This window comes from Denticeps clupeoides, chromosome 4 (genome assembly GCF_900700375.1).
Source record: "Denticeps clupeoides chromosome 4, fDenClu1.1, whole genome shotgun sequence".
Lineage (NCBI taxonomy): Eukaryota > Metazoa > Chordata > Actinopteri > Clupeiformes > Denticipitidae > Denticeps > Denticeps clupeoides.
The window spans coordinates 11,393,540-11,411,190 of NC_041710.1; the positions used below are offsets into that span (position 1 = coordinate 11,393,540).

The window sequence follows — 17,651 nt, forward strand, 5'->3', positions numbered from 1 at the left end:
TTCATGCAAAGAGTTTATTTATGAATCAGATTGTGTGTAAATACAACAGCAGCACAACCATATGACTATGTATTATGCTCATAATCTTATCATCCTCACACAGGCAGAGAACTGCCTGAGAAACAGGAGAATTATTTTTCCCTTAATCTAAAAATAGCATTTTTTAAAATTGGAAATACTTGGCATAGTTTTGGTAAATAAAGATATGAAAGATAATGTTTGCTCATAGGGTAGCCTACTGGAATACCAAGTGCAAATTAATGCATCATGAATAAAATTAATTAAAAAAATAAAAATAAAACAGAACATTGTCTTTTTCTTCCTCTCAGCTGCACTTCATGCAAGGAAGAAAGAAAAGGATGTCGGTGAGTAGAAAAAAGCACTTAAATCTGGTATGAAAATAGAACAACAGTACAACATTGTGTGCATAAGTATTCATGTCGCACAGAAACCTGCAGTGCAGAAACTGCTGAATGACACCCGGTGCCAACCCTTGCACTGGCACTTTTGCCAGCCTGCTTCCAGACCACCGAGAGGGGATGTGACGGGGGCTGGGCCAGATGTGAGAGGGGGAGGCAAGGAGAGAAATGATGAGGCCTCTGTGTCTCTGTTGTCTAAGGCCCCTCCATGGCGAGCACAGGGCCTTCCACATCCTACAAAAGGGCCTATCAAATGGACTGGTTTTCAGATCTGCCTTCACAAATGGCCCATAGGTAAAGGGAATGTAAGAATTTGATTCAGCCCTGGAGTTTGATTTTAATTGTCCCAGCCTGCAGCTTTTTCCTTGTCGTTTCCCCAAACTGGATCTGAATCCTTAATCTGAACGAATCTGAATCTAATCTGAAGAATGAAGCACCTAAACATGTGGAAAAAAGCTCTCCTCCTACCTACACATCTTAGAGTGCATCAAACATCACAGATGAAAGATTTTAAAGCTCCAGTGATTAAGTATACATATACATCATCCCTCCTGCTCCAGAAAAGGAGCTAAAAGTTTTGATTTGTAAAAAAATGCTTCTAAACAGCATGGTCTATGATCTCATCAAAATGTAACACATAGAGGTAAACAACGAAAAGAAAAGAGAATCTGAGGTTGGATAGCATCACTCTGTAGACCCTGATCTACCAATTCGGAACCAGGACCCTGTGAGGCTGACCTTTAGCCTCATGTAGGTGCTAAACACTAAGCGCTGGGACAGCGCTAAATGCTACATAAAATTCCTTGTGACATGGGTGGGGCGGTGAATGTGATCTGCTGACCCTCCATAGTGGAAATCAGTAACAAGTACCCACACACACTCATCCTCCACGTGCTACAGGTCTCACGGTGACTGACACAGAATACAACATCTGCTTAATGTTTGGCAAAGAAATATTTGGCCATGTGTTTGCAATAATGGATTTTGAAAATGCGTTTTATTTATTTTTTGTTCCTTTTTCCATTTTATTTTCTAGAAAATATGGTAGTTGTGAGCCCAGAACAGCAAACATAATACATGGTTTGACACGGAAGACATACAGTACAAAACAAAGAAATCAAATAAGGCCACATTCAGCTTTCAACAAAACCTAAGACTGATAAAGTCACTGATGCTGAGGATAAAGCACTGATATGATATGCAATGTGTATACCTTGAACTCACTCTGAGAAAGAGTCTGCTAAAACGTACAAACTTGATCAATGTAAGAGGTGTGATACTGGCTGAATATTGGAGCTTTCTTAGGTGGCAAATATAGGGACTTCTGTCCATTTCTTACATAAATGCAATATTTTATACACTTTCTTGGCATAATGCATGAGTCCAGACACCAAGTCAAGAATCACATTTATCACCCCTAGGCTCTTCAAGCTCACCAAAGGAGCAGGTGCAAGACGTGGTGCTTCCTCCCCATTCACTTACACAGCACTACAAAATTATATTCTTCTCTTGTATGATCACTATATGTGATACTGCCAATGTTATCCAAGACCAGAGAAATAAAACATTATGGTTTAAATACAAAATATCTCTTAAAATATTTAAAATAGACTTTTTTTTATTTTGTACATTATGCAGACTGCTTAACAATTTTAATGATAACAAAAATAAATATTTAATGCAATGCTTCTCCTTCAGTGCACACGAACGCAGATCAAATGATGGGGGAAAAAAAGCACACAGAGGCAAACACATACCCACTATCTCATAGGCACGTAACCCTACACATGCACACACACACACACACACACACACACACACACACACTCACACGCAACTAAAAAGATGTGTATGACATTTACAGACATTTTCCTTTACACATGTATATATTCTAAAATGGGCTCCAAGTTTTAACTGGAGCCACGGGTCTCCATTTTTTCGCTGATATTGCTCCATCTCATCAATTTCCAATGTCCCGTCATCACAAAAACACCTGTTTAAAAGTCCCTACCAATAGCCACACAACACCTTACCACTTATTGCTTCCTAAAATTACCTGGCCAGACTTCATGTTTAACCAAATAAACCAATCACTGTGCAGCGGTAAATCATCAATTCTCCCACAATTTCATGAAGAGACCCAAGTCAAATGTCAGTATTCAAAGTATTTGACATTATGGAGCATTTGCAAATATTGTCTAAATATGATTTTTGTTCTATTATGTGATGATCTCTTGTACACTTTGCATCTTATTAAAATAGATGTGAGAATATAGATTCCTAAAGCATATCCACAACCTCGTTACCCTGTAATTAGAAATGTTGTTCATGACAAATGTTGAACGTGTCTGAAAGTATTTATAAATACCCCTCATAAGAAATCAAAGACTTGAAATACACAATTGACACTGGATCTCCACTAAACATATCTACCTGTGATCAGATTAAATACCACACAGATTGCCCCTTCACTGAAGAGATTCACACATCATGGAAAGTGTGGTGGATGAGCTCGGTGTAAGCGGGCACTATGGAGTGGAAACCCAACAAAGCAACTGATTCACTGTTTCACCGTTTTGCATGAAGGAAATGAAAACAGTTCTTGAGCCATCACCTCCATCTGAAGATCCTGCCGATTTGGTGTTTGGTGACTCTTGGTTGAAACAAAACAACTCTTGTGAAAAATAAGAGAAAAGAGAGGGAGTTCTATTCAGTTTAGTTATTTCTTGTTTAAAAAATTCAAATAATACTCTCAGAGGGTTAAAGTGTTTACGGTACATTCATGTCTAGACGGAGAGACAGACAGAACAACAGCAGATGCAGGAGGGAAAGGATTCCACGGTGAGCGAGGGATACAGAAGGACAACGAGAGTTCCATGAATTCAGCAAATGAAACGCATCCAGGAGGCAAAGCCGCTACAAATCCATCCCCCAGTCAGAGAGGAGGGGGCGCATGGAGTTTCAGTGGTTTTGGGTTATAAAGCTTGGGCAGAGAAGGATTTCACAAGTGCGTCTAAAAAAACTGTATTAAAGAAAATTACTGATGGTTGCAAGAAGTATCCTAATGGTGTGTTTGAGGGTATTGGAGAGAATGTTATGCTGGTTGTTAGGGAAGTTTGTCAGGATGGTTGCTAGGCAGGTTGTAAGGGGTCACATGGAGGGTGGGGTGGCTGCGGAGTTGGTTGCTAGGGTGGGTTGTTAAGGGGCATACCTCCCTTTGGCAGTGGAACAGCACTCTCAGTAAGCCAACAGGCTTGTCCCGGGACAGAGTGGGGTTCATACACAATGCTCTTGTCGGAGTAGAAGGCCATTTCTCTGTGAGTGTATGTCTTGTTTGCATGCCTGTTGGATTATGCAATGTGTGTGTGTGTGTGTGTGTGTGTGTGTGTGTGTGTGTGTGAATACTAATGTGTCAATGCTTATATATATTTTATATGAATGTGTGTGTGTGTGTGTGTGTGTGTGTGTGTGTGTGTGTGTGTGTGTGTGAACATTAGAGGATGTGCATATCTGTATATGTGTGCTGGGGGAGAAGTGCTATGAAATGAAGGCATTCTTGCAGAAGTCACAACCAGGTCACAGAGAAGAAAGCTGGACCTTGTATGATGACCCCTTGACCTTGTGAGTTAGTCTTCCTTTGTATGACTGGTCTCCAGTGACTCTGAAACAGAAAAGAAGGATGTTACAAATTAATCAAAGTAGGGCTAATATCATTTTTAATGACACTATGATTTGGGCTTCCAAAGATTTAAAAAAATAACAGTGCCAGTGAAGGCCTAGCAGTACGGATGCGAAGCCATAATCAGAAAGTTAAAGGTTCAAATCTCAAGGTGCCACTGAACAACACTTCTCCCCGGGTGCCTGTCATGGTTGCTCATGCTCACTATGGTGATGGGTTAAACGCAGAGGACACATTTTGTTGTGCTGCATTGATAATCACTTCACTTTAGCAATAAAGCGATTATTTTGCAGTGTTGTGTTGTTTTCATCAACTAAATTTATGATGAAATATCTTCATCAACGGATGTGATGTAGACAAGAGGAGATGTAAATGCTGGTCTTGTGACGATAACTATAATGAAATATAACATGAAATATTGTTGATGAATAAAAACAAGACTAAATATTGTTTACAAGATAAAAACTATACTAAAATGTCTTCATTTTCGACTAACAGCTCCATTTTCGACAAGATGTTATTTCCTCTTGTTTAATAATTATATCATGGTTTCTGTTTCCGTTATCTCCCATCCAGTCGCATAGATGATGTTACTTCCGCAATACACAATCACAGCATTAATTCGATTTCAGGATACTTCTGATGTGTGAACAGATGGGTGGGAGAAAATGATGAAGCCATCTATGGACACACTTTCTTTAAAATGGAGTGGAAAAGGAAACAGAATTTGTGGGAACAAAACAGGGAACAAACCAGAGCATCTTCCATGTCTGGAATGGATGTAGTGTATTCATGTGTCTATAAGGTAACAAAAATTTAAGATTTTAGATAACCTTGTTTTAAATATGAAATGGATTTGACTAAAAGAAAATGTTGTTTTCATCTGTTGTACTAGGTGCTTGTACTATATTGACTGGCTTAAAATGAATTGCATTATTAAAAAAAGAGATTACAATTCAATTTTCATTGACTAAAATATATATATTTTTAATATTTGTTGTGGCAAAGGAAAAACCCAAAAAGCAAAGATGAATGCTGGTCCAGATTCAGAAATAGTAGTTTATACAACACTTCCCTCTTGTGGCAACACATTTATAAGTGTGCCCTTCTAGCCGATAGCTTTAATATCAACACTGAAACAACACGCAAACATTAAGAAACATGAACAAAACTGGATTTTTTAATATTATTTAAAACAGTAGTCTTGGTAGTCTTTATAATCAATCTTTTGTCCAACTGTGACATGATAACATGATCATAAATTTAGACATGTTAATTAATGATATATGATAACAGATACAGAAAATTCTATTCTATTCACATTCTATTATGCATTTATTTAATCTCCAACTGAAAAGAAACATTAAACTAGTTAAAACCTACCTGAGGAGCAAGGCTGGTTGTCCAGTGATATTTTCGGCTTGATTGAATACGATTCTCTTTGATCCCCTGTGCCAGTTTGGATTTGCAAAGAGGCAGACAAGGATTGCTCCTCAACACATCTTTCCTCTGTTCTTGTTGCTCCCTCGTCCTTTTCCCAGGAATCTGTGCTATGGAGACCGAGTTGTCTGATGCTGGACACTGAATGCACGTCCTTAATTTCACCATCCATTTGCACATTTTTCTGACCAGGAGATACAGGCACACTTTCTTGCAGTATGTCAGTTCTTTCAGAGGGACAGCAGCGCTGACTTTCTTTATTTAAACCTTCACCCTCATTATGTTTTTCATCTGTCTCTTCACCAACAACCTGTCTATTACCCTGATAGCCAATCTCACCCATACATTGTCTGTGATCCGGACCTTCAATTCCCAGGTCTCTTGCTTCTACATTCATGACCTGTTTCAAACTATCAGGTCCTTGCCCCTGCTGCTCATTGTCTAAGCCCCACCTCTCCCCACACAAACCCCGTCTTTCTGCATCCAAGGACCGTCTCTCTCTAGCTCCATTGACACTATGACCCCACCTTTCATCTTCAAATCCTCTCCTTTCCCAGTCAGGCCCAAGAGACAACCTCCGGTTGGAGTGTGCCAGCACTGACAGGGGCAGTCGATCAGGGGGGAATTCTTGCAAAAGGGCTGGGTCCAAGCCAGGATAGTTTCGGGCAGCAGCTCTACTCAGGCTATGTTCCCTTCTGGGCTTAGGTTGGTCCTGTTGTTTAGTACCCTTACTCCTCTGCTTCTCCTCACTATCATCTCTTCCTTCTGTTATCTGTTCAGTCAGTGTGCTGCCCGTAACTGTTTCGGTCTCTGCATTGTCTGCCACTCTCTCATCTTCATTCATGTCTCCTGGCTCTCCTGTAGTAAGGACCTCCGCAGACACATCAATTCTGGTTGTTTGATCATTTACTGACTCATTCTCTGTGATTTCCTCAGCATTTGTCTGACTCTGGCCACTCAATTCATTATCAACATCCTTTTCAGCCTTACCACCCATAAGAAGGGTCTCCAAGTGCTTTTCTGCAAATGACAACTGTGTTCTCCAATCAGATGGCACCTTGGAGTCACTTTCTGTGGACACAGTCATGTCCCGATCACCTTGTTGCTTTGCAGGAGCAAGGCTGCACAGAACACCCTTACTACTAAGGAACCGGTTGTTCTGACTTGTCACCTTTGTAAAACTTGAGTCCTTCTCTTCCCTCATGGCAAGAATGGAGTCCTGCCTCTGTCTCTCAGCTTCCATTTGACAAAAGCAACATTCCTCTCTTGAAGTTCCTCCAATCGCTGCTGCAGACTGTGGTGTCTCTGAGCCAACTGTGCTCCCAGCTTTGGGTTTGACAGCAGGTCCTCGACTAACAGCTCCAGATTCACGAGCCATCTGCAGTGACTGACAGATGTGTTCATAGTCAGGGGGGCTAGTGAGGGTAGAGGCGTCTTGCATGGGCTGTCGGTCTGCCCAAGGCACCTCTGCGGCTGAGGAAACTGAGACAAGCTGTGTGCTCTGTGAATCCTTGGTTATTGGTTCCTTTGGAAGAGGGAGGTCTAGCTTCACTGTCCTGCCATGCTCTGATCTTCGGTGTGAGATCTGGGACATAACAGATCTGTAGTCACGGAAGCCAGTCTCAGCTGGAGCTGTAGGTCCAAGACATATTTCCTCTCTCAGCTGCTTGCTGAAACTGACACTCTTTCCAGTAGATGGCCGAGAGAATGCACTCTTCACTTCACGATATTCTGGATCAAGACTTAGAACTGATCCAGACCAGCTTGCCAAACCAGATCGGAGGCTGCCACCAGGCTTTACCAGCGGCTCATTGGACAGCTTTGATTTGATCCGATTAGGAATCTGCATGGTGGAGCCTTGAGGCAGGTTGGAGAGACTGGGAAGATTGGATAGGTTATTGCTGGCAGTGCTGAGCTCCAGAATGTCTTTGTAGGCCTCATTTAGATTTTCAATGCACTGGTCCACAGTGGGACGCTTCCCTGCCTGATCCTGAAGCTCCTTATTGATCGTCTCCAGTTCTTCAATGCCATCCCATGGTCTTCGACTGACAGGTTTTAATAGAAACTGTCCAAAGGCCTCAGAAGCTGGCTTGGGTTCTGCTGCCTCTCCTGAGGTGGGTGACTGGGCTGGAGGGTGGGGGGGCGGTGGAGGTGGAGGTTGAGAAGGCGGCTGATTTGGCGGTGGAGGTGGCGGGTGGGGTGGTGGATGTAGTGGTGGTTTGTGATGTGACCCTGAACCTGTGCTCTTGCTGAAGGTGCCTGTTCGTGAGAATGCACTGTTGCTGGAAGGTTTCAGACTCTTTTGACCCTTCATGGGATACCCGTAGGGGGCACTACACTCCGCACCTACTCCGCCTTCCGCAGGGACATCTGCAGCTGGGGCTGCAGCTGGTGGCTGTTGTGCTTCCGTGTTGGGAGGACCTGAAGTGGGGGCACTTTTAGAAGGCCCTGGGCTGGTTTGTGTCTCTTGGTCACGGTACTGATCCCCTGGCCATGCCCCCGAATAGCGCCGTAATGCCTCATGTGGGTTTGGCTTAATGGGCCTAGAGTGTGAGTCCTTCCTTCGATGATGTCCTCGCCTTGGGGCTCTGCTACTTGACACACTACCAGTTAGGGCTTGTAATTCCAAATCAGTGGAGGTGGTGGATGTGCTTTTGAGGCTTTGGTTTGGCCCAGAGCTAAGGGTATTGCTCTTTTCACTTGGGGTGCTAGGTGGAGGTGGGGGTACCCTCACTGGAGATGTTTCAGGATGTTTTTCATCACTGTCGTTCTGATCCTGGGTCACATCACTTGACTGTGTGAGGAGGGGTACAGACACCAGGCAGAAAATTGTCTCATTGAGCTTTCTTTTCATACTTTTGGGTTTATCTGGTTCAATGGTTGGCTCTGCTTTCTTCACGAGGTGTAAGCTTTCAGAAGAATCTTTCTCTGGAGGCTTGCTTGTTCTGGTCTGCTGATCTGCACTTACATCTGTTTGTTTGGGCTGTTCTGTTGCTCTGTCTGTCCGTTTTGGCTGCTCTACTACTTTGTCTGTTCTTTTTGGCTGCTCTGCTATACGCTCAGCCTTGATTTGCTGAGTGGGCCTTACAGGAATCCCTGCTTGAAACTTTACACAGCTCTGTTCTGATGCTACATTCTCACCACCTTTGACCAAGACCCGGTGCCATCGATTGGTGTTGTCCTGTTCACAGATTTTTTGGGTATCTGTGTTTGGACATGGCCCCTGTGTGGGGATCAAGGCACTGTCATGTGTAGATTGTCCTAAAACCGCAGCAGTGGGAAGCTCTTTGCTGACTTGTCGGATTTTGTCAGCATCAGTAAGCGAGTTTCCGCAAGGTCCTCCTGAGATGTGCCTAATGCGAGGGTCATCAAAAGGGAGGAACTGCACAACACCTGGACGATTTGGGATGATGGCTCCAGGGTGCAGAGGTTTCCTGACAATAGCTGTGCTCCTGTCTTCCCGCCTCAGAATTCCTGTCTGTCTTGAGAACCACCTACCCATTTCAGCACTCACAGGCTCCCGTTTCCACCTAATATGTGCTGCATCAGCACCTCTGTAAGGTGGCACTCTTCTGTAGGAAGGTGGTGGGATGTAGCCAGGGGGTTCCAGACCAGGCCCATAAGGATCATGCAACAGCAGATCTGGTCTTTGAACATCGGACCTCAACAGTTCTGCATTCTGTGAGAAGCAAAGAGATCTGTCTCTAAGAGGATCAGAGAAGCATAGCGACCGGTCTCTTAGTGGTTCTACACTATGAGACAGAACAACTGACCAGTCTCTTGATGGTTCTGCACTATGAGATAGGCCACAGGACCGCTCTCTTAGTGGCTCTGTACTTTGAGAGAGACCAGCTGACCGATCTCTTAGTGGTTCTGTACTTTGAGAGAGACCAGCTGACCGGTCTCTTAGTGGTTCTGCACTATGAGACAGGCCAACTGACCAGTCTCTTAGTGGCTCGGAACTATGAGACAGAACAACTGACCAGTCTCTAAGGGGTTCTGCACTGTGAGACATACTAACTGACCGGTCTCTTAGTGGATCTGCACTTTGAGAGATGCAAATTGACCGTTCTTTTAATGGTTCTGCACTTTGAGAGAGACAGAGTGACCGTTCTCTTAGTGGTTCTGCACTTTGAGAGAGACAGAGTGACCGTTCTCTTAGTGGTTCTGCACTTTGAGAGAGACAGAGTGACCGTTCTCTTAGCGGTTCTGCACTTTGAGAGAGACAGAGTGACCGTTCTCTTAGCGGTTCTGCACTTTGAGACAGACAGAGTGACCGTTCTCTTAGCGGTTCTGCACTTTGAGACAGACAGAGTGACCATTCTCTTAGCGGTTCTGCACTTTGAGACAGACAAAGTGACCGTTCTCTTAGCGGTTCTGCACTTTGAGAGAGACAGAGTGACCGTTCTCTTAGTGGTTCTGCACTTTGGGAGAGACAGATTGACCGGTCTCTAAGCAGTTCTACACTTTGAGAGAGACAAAGTGACCTGTCTCTCAGAGGTTCTGAACTTTGAGAGAGACATACAGACCTATCTCTAAGGGGTTCTGAGCTTTGAGAAAGGCAAAGAGAACGATCTCGAAGGGGTTCTGAACTCTGTGACAAACAAGTAGGCCGGTCTTTGATAGGTTCTGCACTTTGGGAGAGACAATTTGTCCGGTCTCTGAACAACTCAACAGTTTGAGAGTAGCACACTGCTCGTTCTCTTGGTTTCGATCCTGGTTCAGAGGATAACGTCTCCCAGCTTCCCCTGTTCTGCTGGTGAGTCTCATAAGATGGGGGTTTTACAGGCCGGCTGAACCGAGGCTTTGGTAAAACTGCAACAGGCCCATGACTTTGACCCTGACTTTGACCTTGACTGCTCCACCGCTCTCCACTGCTTGCCCATTCACTATGGTAACGCCCATAAGAGACATTGCCATTTAGTCTAGGAGGCACAGGTAAGGCTAGAGGCCCAGTCTGGGGGGGTTCAACATATTGTGGGTCCTCTGGTGAAAGGACTCGGGGCAAAGACTGAGACTTTACACGGACTGCAGGTGGAGCAATGCACTCCTGTGGTCTGAACCTGTTTTGCTGCTCATGTGCCCAGTGCTCAGCCTCACCATCTGAGAGCTGTCTTCCAAGTCCCACTGCTGGCCTCCATTCATCTGTTCCTAGGCTTTGACACTTCCTCTCTCCTGTCACACGTAAGGTCTCAGGGCCAGAGTCTGCCAGCTCCCGTATCCAAGGACCTTCCTCCCAGCGTGGCAGTGGCCGCTCCACACTCCGCAGCTCCTCTACAGGCAACACTGGACCCCTCCAGAACCCCCCAGAAAGCCTAAGCTCTCGGGGGTCTGCATAATCAAGCAGGGCACTGAAGTCCTGACCTCTCCGCCTCCAGTATGACACATCCCTCTCATCTGCATGTTCAGAGTATGTCAGGCTCGGGGCATCATAGAACCTATGACAAATAAAAAAAACATATCGCATAGGGCTGGGAAATTTTTTAAATCTGAAGATTTTAGGTCCATTTAAGCTAATTTTTACTAGTCACACTGTTTTATCATTCATGTACTGTTCCATTTTTCAGAACTGACATGATTAAATTTTTCAGTACTGATTCTGCATTGTAAGCATTGTAAATTACAACCCAACAACAAAATTATTTATCTCACTTATTGAAAGATTACTTAAATTAAGCTGTTCTTAATAGACTTAAACACTATCTTTCACTTTCTGATTCATATGCCAACAGACAGAGTAAAAGCTATAGTCAACAGGTCAGGCCAATTATCCATTTGCGAATGCTTGTCATTAGCCAAAAAATTAATCACTTATACATCAATCTGGTCATTTCCACTATAGTTACAAGTCAGATGCCTTACTAAAGTGAAGTGACCTTGCTCCCTCTAAATATACAGTACATGCACCATGAATAGCTGGATTTGAAAAATAGCTACACAATTAGTTTCAGTATAATTTTTTTCAGAATAATGTGTTCACAATGTAATCACAAATTAAAGGCTACATATATTTACACATTTTAAATGTGTAGTTTATAACTCATAAATGTGTAGTTTATAATTCATAAAGTTTTATCTCATACTATAAACACTCTTTGGCCCAAAGGTTGCTTATGCAATATCTGAACCAATAATTTTAGCTCTATAATGAGGGAAAAACTAACCAATCTAGGAAGGCAAAAAAAAACCCTAACTAAGAATTCAAACACTTGAAAATATTTCCTACCTATGGTTACTCATACAGACTTAGAGATTGAATTATTAATAGTGACATTACAGCTGAGCTATGTTAAGATCCTTCATGGCCGAATATACAGGCATACAGCATACAAGCAGTTTAAAGAGTCAAAAATCCTTTTTTGAAATGTCACTGACAAACCTGACTAAATGAAATCATTTTCATTATGCAGGGAGAGAGTCTACGCCCGTGTAAAAACAGAAGTACTTCAGCAGCTCACCCACTATCCGTAGCTAAAGAGTCTCCCAGGGGCTGCAGGTCACTAAGGTAACCGGTGGGGCCATCCTTCCTCCTCTGGTTGCGTTCACCACTCTCAATGTTCTCTCCTGGGTGGGTTTTCACTGCGGCTGGTCTATGCACAACCACTCCCGCTTGTGCGTCTGACCGTCCATCTGCACCTCCCTCTGCTTCGAACCCATTCAGTGTGCCCCTGCCCCCTGGCCGACTCTCCGCACTATCACGACGACCATCACCATGCTGCTTGTCCAAGGGCAGTGATGAGGAAGATGCAGACGCAGGAGCCGGACCATTCCTTGAGACTTTATACCCATGAGAGATCAGGAGATCCTCCACACTGTACATGGTGTGAGTGTGTTTGCGTGTGTGCGTGTGTGTATGGGTGCACAAGGGGAAAAGGGTGTCTGTGTGAGTGCTATGAATGCATGTGTGTTGTTTATGTTTTCAGTGTGCGTCTTTATAAGCAGTTCTGATGGAGGCAGGAACTCAACTGCTCAGAAGCAGCCATGACTACTAAAGAGGGACAGAAAAAGAGAAGATACAGAGACAGGAAAGTTAGGGTCCTTCATGCTAAATACAAAGATGGCAGAGGTTCAGAATTCATAGAAAATGATGACAAATTCATCTTTGATGGTGACCTACCACAAACCCTGATATTTAGCCTAAACCTATACCACAACAGTGCCAATGACCTTCATGATCTTCTGATGCTGCAATTCTCAAAAACATATGTGTGATATATGATATGTTCATATTTTTGTGGGTCCAGTGTAAAAATGTGTTCTATGTGTATGGTCTTCACAGAAAATTAACCAAAGCCAAGAAATCTGCGGTCTAAAGTATAAAATGAATGCCACAACACACCTTCTATTTCAACACTAATTTCCAGGTGAGTTGTCAGTGGTTTCCAATTCTGTAAATGTAAATGCTGTAAATGTTTTCAGGCCAGGGACCCCCAGAAAAAGTTTTATTGTACACAGCAGCCTGTGTGCAATTAGACCTGCACAACACATATTACATTTAGCCATATGTGTAAAATATCTCATTTACATTTACAGCATTTATCAGACGCCCTTATCCAGAGCGACTTACAATCAGCAGTTACAGGGACAGTCTCCCTGGAGACACTCAGGGTTAAGTGTCTTGCTCAGGGACACAATGGTAGTAAGTGGGATTTGGACCTGGGTCTTCTGGTTCATAGGTGAGCGTGTTACCCACTATGTTACTACCACTCTCATAAAATATAAAACAAACAATTATAGTAACAACAACTAATATTTTATACTTGTGAAATAGGTAAGACTGAGTTTGAATATATTTCAGACATTGCAGGCATTTGAAGACATCTTATGCGGATTATTGAACAATTTTGTTCATTTTGGACCTCCTGCCCATGTTTCATGGAACCCCAGGGGTCCCCAGGCCTTTTACCTTTTATCAGGGAGCAAAGGATTAGGAGCAAAAAACAGACTTCCGGACTGAAGCTGAACCCTAAAATAGTTTTCATGTTTCTGGATTTCATTATGTAAAAGCTCTCTCTCTCTGTCTCTCTGTATGTGTGCGTCCCTGTGTGTGTGTGTGTGTGTGTGTGAGAGAGAGAGAGAGAGAGAGAGAAAGAGAGCGCGAACACAGACACACACGCCTCTCCCTCACTGCAGAAACATCCCGGTGCGAATGCACACACAGTATTGATCAGAAGCTGGATAAGTAAGATGGCAACAGTGAAAGTTGTTGAGCGCAGCAGAGTTAGTCCGGTCCCCTGCGAGGCCTCCACGGACACTCACAGGTGACTTCTGGCCACACGACGTTCATCAGCCCACTTCCTTCCCAAGATGAACAAACGCGGCTGGCCATATCTGCAATCCACGCGATAACTTGCAGAATCCCCAGCAACTCAACCCACCGCTCCCATATAAGAATATATCTATCTATCTATCTATCTATCTATCTATCTATCTATCTATATATATATATATATATATATATATATATATATATATATTCTTATATGAGCGCTGTGTGTGTATATATATATACTTATATGAGATATGAGTGTGTGTATGTATGTATGTGTGTGTGTGTATATATATATATATATATACACACACACACACACACACACACACACACACACACACACATATATAATTTGCACAGCTATGTAAGTGCTTGCGTGCGCATGAGCACCCGTGCACCGAACGAGCAGCACCCGGAGCCGCATGTCGGTGACGACGGCAGCGGCGGGACCTGCCGGAGGTGCGCCAGGCGGCCGCGTGACGTGACCTACAGTAGCGGGAACGTGCTGCTCGCGCCGCCGCCGCCGCCGCAGTGGATCCCGTAGTGCCCGTCAAACAGGCCGTTCTTTCGGGGTGATCTTTACAAGTCGGCGGTGCGCCACCCGGTCCATACCGAGCAGCGCTACGCAGTGCTGCAGGTACGGCGGCAGCGCGTCAGAAAAAAAAAAAAAAAAAAAACCCCATAAGCTTGCCCGTAACCGTTAAGTCGCGAAATAGCGAGGAACTGTGGTTGCTTTGGCCCCAAAACGCACGCTAACCTGTCACAACGCCCATTTCGACGTGCCATATTCCCCTTCCCCGCCGCCAACATAAACACGTCTCTGGCCTAGGCGCGCATCTGAGACGCGGCTCTGCCTAAATGGCCAATTCCGTGTTTTTTTCAGCCCCCTCCCTTCCTCCCGCCCGCCGGTGGCCGCAAGTTGAAGCGCCGTGATGGTGGCAGGAGGCTCTTACTGATGCGTCTTGACGCCCGTGTGCGTGTTTACCCGGAGCCGCTGCCGTAAAACGCGGAGAGCGAGAAAACACACACACACACACACACACACACACACACGCACAGCCGCTCCTACAAGGAGGAGGAGGAGGCCGGCTGCAGAATGCACTTACCCCGGTGCGGCTGCGGGCGCGGTGCACCGTACCTGAAGGCTGGTCCGTTCGGCGCGGCAGCGGCGGGGCTGAGCATGCCTATCACGGCCGCCGACGAGCAGCCTGGCGGAGCGGGCTTTCCTCGGCGCGCGTCATCCTCAAAATGGTTCCTTCCGAAGTGTGTAGTCGGCGAGAAGTTTCCTCCTCGCGTCCGCGCCGAGCAGCTGACGTCAGACGTCCGCGGACCGCGCCGACGGACTCGGCGTTCGGGGGGGACGCCGCGCGCGCACGCACGCTCGCTCGCTCGCTCGCACGCACGCACGCCGCCGCATGTGCGCGCGCTGGCGCCCGGCGCTCGTCCGCGTGTCCCTGCCCGGCCGGCCAGGTGAGTGCGGGGTTCAGTGCGGGGGTCCTGCGTGGGTCCGGGGTTGGGGCTCCCGCGCGTGAAATTAGTGTAGCATAATGTCATTGTCTGTAGACTGAAGTGGACGATACAGTCACAGCACAAGTGAATGAAGTGATGTAAATAGCATTAATTAGCACAATTCTTCAGCTCAGCAGGTAAATGACAATTGACATTTAAATAAAGGCGGCCATCGTGGAAGGATGGCTGCCCACTGCTCACTCAGGGTGATGGGTTAAATGCAGAGGACAAATTTCACTGTGTGCACTGTGTGCTGTGTATCACGTGTGACAATCACAATCACTTCATTTATTTGATCTTAGCTAAATCATTAGTAAAGTAAGGTGACCCTCATAAAAACAGCCATGCTCCACCAAAGAGGTTTACTTGCACCACCATTCATAGGGTCATTTAGCAAAGTTCGTTTTTTTTTTGGCTAGGAAACAATTGTTTGGTCCATTGAATCCCAGTCCATTATTCATGTCGTATATGAACTCTGGTTGGTTGAAATGGCTGATAATGATGGAATATCTGCATACATCAAGAGAGGAAGTTTATCATCAACAATTAATCTTGACTTCTAATGAAGACTGTGTGAAAAAAACAAGCAAATTTCTAAATCACCCAAATCTTTTGAACAGTAGTGTACATCCTAGCCCAATGGTTCCTGGTCCCTCCACCCCTGGCATTCAATGAAAGTTGTGTAAGAACGTTACTTAAATAATCATTAAGGTTATATGTAAATGGTCATGAAAAAAAGAAAACACATTGAATGAGAAGTTGTGTCCAAACCTTTGACCTGTACTGTATATATGTTTAAGATATTTATATTTATTTATCATATTTATCATATATTTAGGTATATTTAATCTCTAAAATCTCTAAAAGAAGGACAGATTTTATAAGTGTTATAATAGCATTTCTACATGAACAAGCCTGTAATGTTGTCACAATGGATAACTCCATAGTAATGACTATTGGTTTACTGTTGAGGGGAACCATAAAATATCTTCCTCCCAGGATTCCATGGCCTGAAAAAGCTGGAGAGCCACTGCCTTAAGCTGCCTAGCTTACTTGACACATTCCAGTATGCCGCTGCTTTGCTGTTTCTCAGCGATAACAGAGCAGTGCATGAGATATAGTAGGTGTGACTGATCTAACACAGACCTACATGAATATACACTGATACCTTATGCTGTGGCAATGCCAGTGTTCTGGGTTCATTTGAACAGCACAGTCATTTGACTGCCTGAATGTGTGAGTATCTGTGCTTCTCTAGATCATGCAAAGGAAATCAAACAAACTGGCATAGTTCACCAAAGCAAGAATGCAAAAAGAGACGAGATTAGAAAGATCTATAGGAGCAGTACAACATTTATTGAGTTAATGAGACTGAGCTCATTTCTTCCTCCATCCTTTTCTCTGTCTTACATACACTCTCTGTCCATCTGAGTAGCTGTAATAGGCCTGAAGAAGTCTGTAATAGGCCCGAAGGCTTACTCTTTGTTAGTGAAGTACTCTACCCTACCCAGCAACCACATCCAGGAAAACTGAAGGTCAGACTAAAGTTTAAAAAAAAAAAAAAAATCATCTTTGTCATCATGCCCATCCCTTTTTCACACAGTATAAGTGGCATTTGGTGGCATAGCCTTTTAAAATGACTGGCCTGAACAGGCTTCTGAACAAGGTTTCTATATTAAATAACACAATTTGAGTGACGAAGGTGCCAGATGTAGTTCCTCGCAGAGCTAATGTGGTTTCCTTGCCTATGAATGGTGTGCCAGAATGCTGCCCTCTAGCGAACACCAAAGCTGTCTCCTGCACTACACCTCCATTAGAGTGTGACAATATTCTGAAATCATGACCCTTTAACATGGATTCTGGAAACAATTATATAGAAACACTGCATGCCTGTTAACATGCAAATCTGGAAAATAGGTAAATATGGTACATACTGACTGTCACCAAAATGTAAAGTATTCTGCATTATTTAAGTGTATGTAGAGGGAGAAGACTTCATTTAATCTGATCACAAAATGGAGAAAAAGGGAAGCAGTGAAAATGTATGTTTGCTTAAGTGCAATTGCTCATTGAAAAATGTTGCCAAAATTAGTAAATGTTCCGAGTCAGCACAAAGTTACTGAGCATAATAATTCATTAATTTGTAAATATGTACATTTGATGCTAGGAGGTATGTGGTTATGAATGTTAACATGAAAATAACATTAATTAATAAACATTTGGCACCAATATTTGGTGCTTTTGGCACCATATTTCGAAGATTATGATAACAGAGATTAAGGTAAAAAAAATGCAGGTGAGGAAAAGAGCAAGCATTGAAAAAAGGACTAAA

General features: G+C 44.0%; 1 protein-coding gene across 2 annotated transcripts; it reads right to left on the minus strand.

Annotated features, from left to right (window-relative positions):
• Positions 1 to 15,222, minus strand: jcadb (junctional cadherin 5 associated b). Of its 2 annotated transcripts, none has more exons than XM_028977862.1 (4): positions 14,949 to 15,222; positions 11,997 to 12,526; positions 5,482 to 10,976; positions 1 to 4,080 (listed from the first exon to the last, which is right to left on the minus strand). In XM_028977862.1, the coding sequence occupies exons 2-4, from the start codon at positions 12,356 to 12,358 to the stop codon at positions 4,046 to 4,048; spliced, it is 5,892 nt and encodes a 1,963-aa protein (XP_028833695.1). In that variant the 5' UTR covers positions 12,359 to 12,526; positions 14,949 to 15,222; the 3' UTR covers positions 1 to 4,045. The 2 variants fall into 2 exon arrangements, with proteins under 2 accessions (XP_028833695.1, XP_028833694.1); XM_028977861.1 differs by having other exon boundaries at positions 14,917 to 15,222.
• Positions 15,223 to 17,651: the final 2,429 nt, after the last annotated feature.

What these genes read in the sequence shown, in the direction of transcription:
- jcadb (XM_028977862.1), bottom strand. Translation starts at nt 12,358, where the DNA reads ATGTACAGTGTGGAGGATCTCCTGATCTCTCATGGGTATAAAGTCTCA. An exon ending in TCTTTAGCTACGGATAGTGG is followed by an intron (nt 10,977 to 11,996) that starts GTGAGCTGCTGA and finishes TATTTGTCATAG; the next exon opens with GTTCTATGATGCCCCGAGCC. An exon ending in CAACCAGCCTTGCTCCTCAG is followed by an intron (nt 4,081 to 5,481) that starts GTAGGTTTTAAC and finishes TTTCTGTTTCAG; the next exon opens with AGTCACTGGAGACCAGTCAT.